This window comes from Rhagoletis pomonella, unplaced genomic scaffold, assembly GCF_013731165.1.
Source record: "Rhagoletis pomonella isolate Grant_MI unplaced genomic scaffold, Rhpom_1.0 Rhpom_scaffold_00002, whole genome shotgun sequence".
NCBI classification, from domain to species: Eukaryota; Metazoa; Arthropoda; class Insecta; order Diptera; family Tephritidae; genus Rhagoletis; species Rhagoletis pomonella.
The window spans coordinates 92920659-92931393 of NW_023458556.1; the positions used below are offsets into that span (position 1 = coordinate 92920659).

The window sequence follows — 10735 nt, forward strand, 5'->3', positions numbered from 1 at the left end:
TACAAATCACCGAAAGAGAAATTTAATTATATGTGAAAAATCTGTTTAAATTGTGTTAATTTGCAATTTGTGAGTGATTTTTGAGTTGAAGACTGCGTAAAAACTAATAAAATGAAGTGCTGTGTGTTAAATTGCGACAGCCGTCAAGATGCAAGATGCGTAGATGCAAGTGTAGCGCTGGGACGAATCGCTGCATTTTGTGTACATAGGGCACGGCAAAGCCGTTCCCGAAATGTTTCTTTATTATTACATTAACAGCATTTCCTCACAATGATTTTGCTTCTGCTCCAAGCAGCCTCCATTAGCAAGTTAACCAATCAATCCCGCGGAGAGGCTGCCGCAGTCTTAATTGCAAAGCAATGGAGTGCACTAAAACGTTTGCTGAAGCAGCCTCACTTGCAAAGCAATGGAGTGCACTAAAATGTTACCTATTCTCTAATAGATTAGGTGAAAAATGCAATATTTTCGCGTTTAGCAAAATTAAAACACGTTTTTCACTGTAAAATGAACTGTTTTGGAAGTTTTAACTCGTTCTTCTTTTCGCTCTATTCTTTGTTTACTTGTGGTACACAAATGTGAACGCCCAGGCGCAATCTTGTATTCTATCATTCTTGCATTTTTGTTTACTTCAGCGTTGCCGTCTTGGTCCAATTGAACCAGAATTGGTAGCTTTATTTTCCTTTGGTAGTTTGGTTGGCTTGGTAAAGCTTTTGGTAGGCAAAAATATTTTGGTAATGCAACCAGCCAGCAAAAAATCAGAAAAAGAAAAAAGGGGTTGAAATGCGGATTTCTGTCCATAGGTATGTACAGACAAGTACCGAAAATTGTTTTGAAATGTATACGTTTTTCGCTGCTTTTCTGGAATTATTCTCATTGAATTTTTCGTTCAATACGCTTTCATTCTGCACTTTAAAGATGCGCCTGACGACATCTAACCCGGCACCTTCTCAAAGCTAAAATACTAGCACGTTCCTCTGAACGCTCAGCCACTGTCGAGTTATATAAGCTTTCAAATGTTCAGGTTGAACAAATAAAATACAATTATTGCTTTCATATAACATCATTATTTTCTAACGTTTTCCTGATAAAAATTAATGAAGACTGTAAGCGTTCTCTGTTCGTTTCTGGATGCGAAAACCAAATTGTTATTTGAATGTTTTTGGATACGCGAATGAACGAAAATTGTAGTAGTTTCTTGTTCGTTTCTGGATACGGAAAATTGTAATTTGCGTATCTCTGCTGGCTTGGTTACATCAAAAAATGGCTTTCAATTTGCTCATACGTACGAGTTTTCTTTGTTTTTTTCCATATTTTAGTACTAAAACGCACTTTCCAAAGGTATGACCGATAAGCTGTTGAAATTGAACGAAAAATTGCCTACCTTGAAATAAAAACTGCATTTCTTGAAAGAAAAATTGCTAATAGGCAATTTGAAAAGTGTGACACTCACTTTTGGTAAAAAAGTGTGACTGTATGCAAACTGAAATACATTTTTGAGCAAGTTATTACAAATTTTAAGTTTGGAATGTTTGGAATGAATGGTTAACCACCACTGTAATTTTTTGGTATTTCATTTTTACTGCTAATTTGTGTAGTTAAAATCCCGTAAATTCAACAAATCTCGTTTAAATGGTGAACATTTTTTTGGTAGTTTGGAAATTGAATTGGTAGGCGTTTTGGTACCTTAAAATATACTCAAGTGGCAACACTGGTTTACTTATTCGTTATAGCGCTCCGGATAATATAGAACCGGATTATCTAAACGAATTTGCTTTACTGCTACAACATTCTGCTTTATTCATCATATTTTATGTACGCTCATATTCTTAGATTACCACAATTAAGGGATGTGGCCAACCTTTTCAACTGAGGGGTGACAAATCGCCATTTGGACTCCCAAGGCACACAAAGGTGCTACCATTCAACTGTAACAGACTTCAGAGCAAGATCGAGGAGATAACTATATCATATTACTAGATCGCCCTCACCCGCTTCGCTGAGTGTATGAAATTTCTACGTGCTACATTGAGTAAAATTTATTTCAAGAAAACTCAATTAAGGAGGTTTAAATTTTGTTTAACCATCTTCAAAATAATTTCAAACTACATAAAACTTTCTTTCTAACTTATCACACTTTTTCAATTAATATATCCCCTGAACTCAATTTGAGATTTTAAACAGATGGAAACCCCTTACATGCAGTTTTAAAATGAAGCCATTGAACCATTTCGATCGATACCCATATTGTAATAATTCATTTAAATTATTGAATAGTGTAGCGTATTTAATTATAGTATTGTATTTTTAAAAGAATTTTATTTTTATATAAACTTAATTTTAATTTAACGTATTTTAAATTTCAAAGAAGAAGAAATTCTGAAGTAATAAAAAATTTTCTTTTTGATTTACATAAATTGAAAAAGAACTTAATTCAATAATTTCAAAAATAACAAAGTACAAAAATGAACAAAGTACAATAGTAAATAGTATTAACACTACAATACTGCCCCTTCCAGAGAGTTATTATTATACAAATTGAAAGTAACTTGTTTCTTTTTAGTCGTTGTTGAAACTATATGGTTGTTAGTGTTATGTGGTTCTGTTAATTCAACTATTGCTGGCTTTAGTCTGTCAATCGAAAAAATTTTAATTTCATTATTCACATCTACCTTAAAATATTTTTTGTCTTTTTCAATAACTCTGTAAGGCCCTTCATAAGGATGTTGAAGAGAATGCTTGTTAACAATGCGAATAAAAACAAATTTGCAAGTTTGTAAATCTTTTGGAACATAAATTCCTGAATCGGAATTTTTGTGATGTTTTAAATTTGAATTAAAGTTTTTAAAACGTTCCCGTAAACTTCCTAAAATTTCGGCGGAAGTAACATTTTCTGTAGTTGGCACAACAAGTTCTCCAGGTAGACGCAAATTTTGGCCAAAAAGCATTTCAGCTGGAGTGGCTGCAATATCTTCTTTGTACACTGAACGCAAACCAAGAAGAATAATCGGTAGCTCATCGTACCAATCTCTAGTTCCATTCCTAGCCAAAATTGAAGTTTTCAATTGTCTATGGAATCGTTCCACAATACCATTACTTTGAGGATGATAGGAAGAAGTTGTGATATGATGACTACCAAGTAATTTAGTAAGTGCCGAAAATAATTTGGACGTAAATTGAGTACCCAGATCCGTCGTGATTTCTAAAGGCACACCGAAACGCGAAACATATTCATTAAAAAATTTATTTGCAACTGTCTGTGCAGAGATATCCTTTACAGCATATGCTTCCGGCCAACGAGTAAATCTATCCATAACACAGTGCTACAAAAAAAACAAAATTGAATACACTTTTGACGCGACCTAGTAGAGATTGTTCATCTGGTCGAGTTATCCACGAAACACCCTTCAAAGGATTTGTAACACCCCCAAAATCTGGATTTAAGGCCAAAAAACCGTTTTTTCAGAGTTTTCGTTGAAAAAAAAAATCATTAAAAATCTTATTTTCAACCGTTTTTTAAATTCTCAACGGTTTTGGGCAGAGAATTGTTGACACTTTCGAAATATATACAGTGTTTTGTTCATTTGAGAGGGGTATGAGATGTTTTTCACGCGAGAAGTTGAATTTTTTGAAAATTTTTTCGGTTTTTCCAGGTTTCGACGTAATTTTTTTGCCACTAATTGACAATGAATGAACTTCTTTGGGCATGTGTCATCGAGAGGCATTCACTACTTAATTACACAAGTGTTTTTTTTTGGGAAAGGACTTCAAGTTTTCAAGATATGCAGCATAATCCAAAATCAAATTTTTTGGTCTCAAGCGCCCTACAGGGGTACTATGTATTGGAAGGCGGGTCGATTTGAAAATCACCCAAGTGACAAGGAAAATCGTATTTTAGGGATCAAAATAAGATACTTTGCCGAAGGAAGCATACCTCTAAAACCAATTCTGATGTCCCGACTTCGTACTTTTGACCTTGAGCGCCAAAGCTTGAAAAATCCTAAGTTGACCCATTTAGAGTGCCCCAATCGTATTTAAATGTATGACCGACCCCCACTAACTTTGTAGGGCCGACCCACCCATGCCAGTGGAACCCCCCCTAAGACCCCACCTGTGGGGTTCCCCATACAAAAATTTCACAAAAACCCCCATTTTTAGCATTTTACATGAAAAAATCATTGCACGACAGCCAGTTATCTTTTTAACTCAATGTTAATTTGAAAAGTTGTCTAAACCGTACGAGTTTCAGCCTTCATTTAATGTTAACTCTAAGTCAAAAATATAAATTTGGCTGCGCAAGTGAACCTTTAGATAGCAAACAGTCGTTTTTAGCGATAGTTAGATTGATAACATATATATTTTTCATAAAATTTTGCACTCATTAGAACACGTTATACAAAACAATGGGAAATGTTTAACAATGGTTAAGATGTTAGCTAATTACTTTTGGAAGCTTATGTAGAAATGGGATGCAAAATGTTAATCAAGATAAAAAAAAAAAACCACTTTAAGATGCTCGCTAACTACATACCTCAACCAATTCGAATTAAAAATGTTTCCTGGATCTTTTGCGCTTATAATAAAGGTCGTCGGTTTCACGTTTGAGCGACCAGCAGTAATTAGCGATCATCTTAACGTGGTTTTTTCCAGCAAAGCGCTTTTCTATTGCCGAGATTTCCTGGTGAAATCGTTCACCTTGCTCGTCGCTAAACTGACCCAGATTATCCGGGAAGAAATCCAAGTGAGAGTGCAAAAAATGTATCTTGATTGACATTTTGCATCCCATTTCTCCATAAGCTTCCAAAAACTCTTGAACCACTTCCTTATAATTAGAACTTCTTTCATTTCCAAGATAAAACTCAGCCATGCTCTCTTTTCTACTTCGTTCAGTTTTTCGACAAAATTCTCATCAATCATCAGCTTGCGAATCTGGGGTCCGATGAAAATGCCTGTAAAGTAAAGAATTAAAATGGTTGCAGATGCGTTTTCGAAAAAATTAATAGTCGGCAAATTCTTCGAAAGTAGGTACCTTCTTTTATTTTAGCATCACTTAGTTTGGGAAAAACTGTTTCCAGGTGCAGAAATGACTCGCTGTTTTTGTCGAGTCGTTTTACAAATTGTTTCATGTAGCCCAACTTTAGGTGCAATGGCGGCAAGATAATGTTATCAGGTTTTACTAATGGGATATTGAGAACATTTTTAATTCCAATTTGAAACCCCTTTCTCGGAGGCCACACGCTACACTTGTAAGGATCCTTGGCACGACTGTCCCATTCGCAGAAATAGCACGGATGCTTAGTGTAGCCTCCTTGCATTCCCAGAAGTATTGTCAGAACTTTGAGGTCTGAGACAATTTGCTATTGATGTTTATTGTAATTGATTAATCGTAAAATCTTTTCCATCGTTTGATACGTCTCTTTCATATCAGTAGCGTATGCTATTGGAACTGTTGGCAAATGATTCTCGTTGTGAATTAATACTACTTTCAGACCTACGAATTTCGTGAATTAAACGTAAATTTTTTAATATTGCTTAATTTTGGTTTTCTCACACTTATGATAAATAAAATACTTACTTTTGCAAGAACCGTCCAGAAATAATCGCCAATCTTTTGCGCAGTACACGTGATCGAAGGCAGCAAACAATCCATCCACATCAACACAATATACAAGTTTATTGTCTATATCATCAGCCTTAAAAACTTCTTCGAATGACGATAAGTCTAAGTTTCGTGTGAATGTCACTTTAAAGTCATCATCCACTACCTTCCACTGTTTTATTCGTGAACCCAGGATCTCTGTTTCTCTATAAGACAGATTCAAATCTCGACTAAGATCACTATAATCTTGTCTAGATATAAAATGTCGTTCCTTTACTATTGCCCGATTTGGAACATACGACGAGTCCTCATTTTTTTCAATCGGGAACTCGCTGCAAGGGTCTGCTTGTCCGTTTGCAGTTGGCTCCCCTGTGTTTTCTTTCGGGGTTGGTCTCGATACAGTCAACACATTAGCATATTTTATGAGATTGCGAGTTTTGTAGTGATGGCCAACGGTATCTGTTTGGCTGAACTAGCAATCTTTCGACTTGTGATACGGTTGATAATGCCAAGTCATGGGAGTCTCAAATAACAAATGCTGGTTATAACACTTACCGGAGTTCACTTTCTTCAGTACTGCAGAGCACGTCGAGCAAACACTTTCGGGTTCATACCAAGCACTTTCAACGTATGAGAGTTTAAACAAGTCGTTGAAGGAGTGAACCACTGCTTGATTCTTTTTAAACTCCGAGCGATGTGGCTTGTCAACAAACAAGCCACACACGTAACAAAACCGGTTGCGTTTATCACACATTTCAATTTTTTTGGAGCGAATGATCCCGTGTAATTAATTACGCGAAGTTTATTAAGAATATGACGTTTTAGTGACTGCATTAATGACCAGATTCGCAATCTGACGATTGATGAAACAAGTAGAAAATACTGCTGAGTTTCATCTCTATGGGTAATAGCTATCTTGTAAATGAAGAAAGTTCAATATACAAGGAAGTGGTTCAAGAATTTTCGGAAACTAATTTAGAAATTGTATGCAAAATGTCCATCAAGATCCATTTTTGGCATTCTCATTTGGATAATCTTGGTCAGTCTAGCTACGAACTAGGTGGCCGATTTCATCAGCTTTACAGGAAAAAATTGTATTCATATCGGTATCGTTTCTCAGTTCAAAGTCAGAAATAATGCCATAAAAAAGGTTGCAGAAAACGCCCAAAGTCTCGAATTAGTAGTATATATTTACCAAACCCTCATTCTAAATCAAGTATATGATAAACATTAAAAATAAAAGTGCATTATTGCTCTGTTAAACGAAGATTAATTGGACAAACCGACATATCTCGACTTAGGTCATTATTGTTTGCGACCACTGATATATATGTTTTTAATCTAACTGTCGCTAAAAATGACTATTTGTTACTTAAAAAACCATCAATGTCCTTAAACTTAACCAATTTCTTAACTTACGCACAGTACCCCTATAGGACGTTTGAGACCAAAACATGAAATTTTGCATTATGCTGCATAACTTGAAAACTTTAAGTCCTTTCCAAAAATAAAAAAGTGGTATAATTAAGTAATGAATGCCTCTCGATGACACATGCCCAAAGAGGTTCATTCATTGTCAATTAGTGGCAAAAAATTTCAACTTCTGGCTTAAAAAACATATCATACTTTTTTCAAATGAATAAAACACTATATTTATTTCGAAAGTGTCAACAATTCTCTACCCAAAACCGTTGAGAATTTTGAAATCGGTTGAAAATTGGTTTTTCAATGAATTTTTTTTTAAGAAGAAACTGAAAAAACGGTTTTTTGGCCTTAAATCCAGATTTTGGGGGTGTTAGAAACTTTTTAATGGCCGTTTCGTGTATAACTCGACCAGATGAACAATCTCTGCTAGGTCGCTTCAAAAGTTTAAAATGGCTGTCGCACTGTGTAATTGTTAAAATGTAGCGCTAACCTCTTGAAACAGGAAGCGGTCCAACAATATCTAAATGTATATGTTCAAATCTGCTCTTCGGAATTGGAATTGTGCTCACAGGAGATTTTGTGTGACGATAAACTTTAGATTTCTGGCAACTTATACATCCTTTTGACCATATGTTTATCTCCTTGTTCATACAAGGCCAATAATACTTCTTCACAATTAATCGGCGTGTAGCCTTGGTACCAGGATGAGCAATTCCATGTAACATATCGAACACTGTCCTGCGCAAATTATTTGGAACGAAAGGTCTAGGACTTTCTCCTGACACTTCACACCAAATATTAAAATTTAGAATAGGAATTTTAATTAAATTAAGATTTTGAAACGTTTGTCCAGAAATAAGTTTATTAAGTTCATTGTCCTGTTGCTGTTCACTCTGTAAAATTTTGAAATTAAGTTCTGAACTTTTAATCACATCTATTTCAAACGCACGAGATAACGTGTCAGCTACAATGTTGGTCTGTCCTTTAATATACTGTATGTCACTAGTAAACTGTGCAATAAACTCAAGATGCCTTGTCTGTCTTGGACTACGCTCAGTTTTGGAATTTAGAACAAAAATCAAGGGTTTGTGGTCAGTAAAAACCGTAAACTGTCTTCCTTCTAATAAATACCGAAAATGTTTAAAATTCAAATAAATTGCTAAAAGTTCCCTGTCAAAGGCACTATATTTCATTTCTGCTGGAGAGAGTTTCTTTGAAAAGAACGCAAGTGGTTCAGACTTATTATTGAAATGCTGCTGTATGACACCACCAATTGCTGTATTGGATGCATCTACCGTTAAAGACAATTTTGCATCTTTACTAAAATGATTTAGCAAAATCATAGATGCAAACTTCTCTTTAATGCATTCAAAAGCTTTAATGGATTTGTCATCCCAAACCAAAATTTTGTCTCGCTTTTTACTTGTTTTATTAATTAAATCATATATAACTCCAGTAAACTCAGCTAATTTTGAAATATATCTATGGTAATAGTTAACCATACCAATAAACTTTTGCGCTTGTTTTATTGACTTCGGTCGTTCAAAATGGCGAATCGCTTCTACTCTGTTTACAGAATTCTGTATCCCTGCCTCAGATAAACAATGTCCTAAAAAATCTATACTTGGAACACCAAAAATGCATTTGCTTGGTTTGACGTTCAAACCATACTCAGACAAACGTTCGAAAAGTACCCGTAGATCATTTAAATGTTGTTCTTCACTCTCACTTGCAACCAGTAGATCATCAATATACGCGAAAACAAAATCTAATTTACCTACTACTTCGTTGATGAATCTCTGAAACGTTTGCGCTGAGTTCCTCAGCCCGAAAGGCATTCGGGTGAACTCAAACATACCGAAAGGAGTAGTAATCGCCGTTTTAAAAATGTCTTCTTCTGCCATTGGAATTTGGTGATACGCTCTAACTAAATCTAACTTTGAAAATATATTTTTATTCCTAAGGTTCATATTAAAATCGTGAATATGAGGCAAAGGATAACGATCCGGTACAGTCACATTATTAAGTCTTCTAAAATCACCACAAGGACGCCAGTCATTAACTTCTTTCTTTGGTACTAAATGAAGTGGAGATGCCACGGATGAATTTGATGGTCTACAAATCCCTGTTTTTACCAAAAAATCGAATTCAGTTTTAGCTACTTTAAATTTGATGGGATCTAAGCGCCTTGGCTTAGAAAAAGGAAGGTTTCCTTCAGTGACAAGTCTGTGAACCGTTGTATGCTTAACCGGTTTTGAGTAATCTGGCTCAGAAATAAGGGAAGGAAATTCCTTCAATAATTTTGTATATTGATCATCTACTGAAAAAATTTTTGGAAGAGGGGCATTGCAAAAGTACGAAATTGTATTAACTGATAGATTTGTTAACGGATCTACTAAACACTTGTTTTTAATATCAATAAGAAGTCCATATTTACACAAAAAATCAGCTCCTATAATCGGCTTCGCAATATCAGCAATCAAAAATGTAAAAAGGAACTCACGCCTTAGACCCAAATTAATATTCAAAAGTTTCTTCCCGTATGTAAAAATAGTTGAGCCGTTAGCTGCCGTTAAAATTATATCTGAAGATTTCCTCGTATTCGAAAATTTAGAAACTGGAAGTACCGAAATTTCTGCTCCGCTATCAATTAAAAAATTTAGTTTGTTTGTTTTGTCAAATATAAAAAGGCGACGTGTGGAAATGTCCAAATTCCCGTTGTTTGTCGCCGCAACAACTGACGACTTTAGTTTGTTGGACTATTATTTTTCGAAAATGCACATGGTTGTTCACATTTTTTAGCCTTGTTTCCAAATTTATAATGATATCTACATAACCAATTCGGATTGTCGCGTGATTTTGATCGATATCTAAAAGGGCTCCTAAAACGATTCCTATTCACTGAACGTGACCTTGAATAATTTTGATTCATTTCCCTCCTCATTTCACATAATTCCAAAGAAAGTTTTTCAAAATTTTTAAAAATAAGAGAAGTAGTGTTAACCAAATTAGCCATGACTGCATTTTCACCTTTTGAATTTTGAAAATCATTAACTGAAGCTATCTCGCTTTTGCTAATAACCTCCCAAACATTATCAGCCAATTTCGTCAATTCACTAATACTGCTTGAATTAGAACTAGCTAAAATCACGCTTAGGTTCTTCGGTAACTTCCTCATCCAAAGTTTCTTAAGAATTTCTTGACTAAAATTGGAACCAGAAAGCAGTACAAGTGACCGATAAAATTCCGAGGGCTTACGATCACCCATTTCAGTATCCGATAAAATTTTGTCTAATTTCGCATTCTCACTTAATGAATGCCGTTCAATTAAAATTTTCTTAAGTGAGGTAAATTTATTATTTTCGGGCGGATTTTGAATAAAGTCTAAAATCGTTATTATAACTTCTTGCGGAAGTGCAGTAATTGTATGTTCATACTTTGTTGTTTCTTGTGTAATATTTTTGGTACTAAACTGCATTTCCGCATGAATAAACCACGCTTCCGGACAACTTGTTCAGAATTGTGGTAGTTTGACCGATGTAGCACAAATCTCATTACTATTTCGATCGACATACGGATTTGTTAACTGTTCATTAAACGTACTATTTTGTAAATCAATAAGAGTTTCATTTAAATTATCTCGTGTAGATGTATGTGTATCATGTTGTGGTGAACGAAACATTTTGATTATTTGAATTTGAGCAAATATCAAAA

General features: G+C 34.8%; 2 protein-coding genes across 2 annotated transcripts in view; one reads left to right on the forward strand and one right to left on the reverse strand.

Moving 5' to 3' along the window:
* Positions 1-10735, forward strand: part of LOC118734190 (ras-related protein Rab-40C) — a 120101-nt gene that overhangs the window by 44297 nt on the left and 65069 nt on the right. The gene's annotated exons all lie outside the window — the stretch shown is intronic.
* Positions 4306-6130, reverse strand: LOC118734189. Its single transcript, XM_036463910.1, has 2 exons — positions 5027-6130; positions 4306-4946 (listed from the first exon to the last, which is right to left on the reverse strand). The coding sequence occupies exons 1-2, from the start codon at positions 5310-5312 to the stop codon at positions 4660-4662; spliced, it is 573 nt and encodes a 190-aa protein (XP_036319803.1). The 5' UTR covers positions 5313-6130; the 3' UTR covers positions 4306-4659.

Coding starts and splice junctions, on each gene's coding strand:
- LOC118734189 (XM_036463910.1), bottom strand. CDS start 5,312: ATGCAAGGAGGCTACACTAAGCATCCGTGCTATTTCTGCGAATGGGAC. Junction 4,947..5,026: donor TGATGCTAAAATAAAAGAAG/GTACCTACTTTC, acceptor TTTACTTTACAG/GCATTTTCATCGGACCCCAG.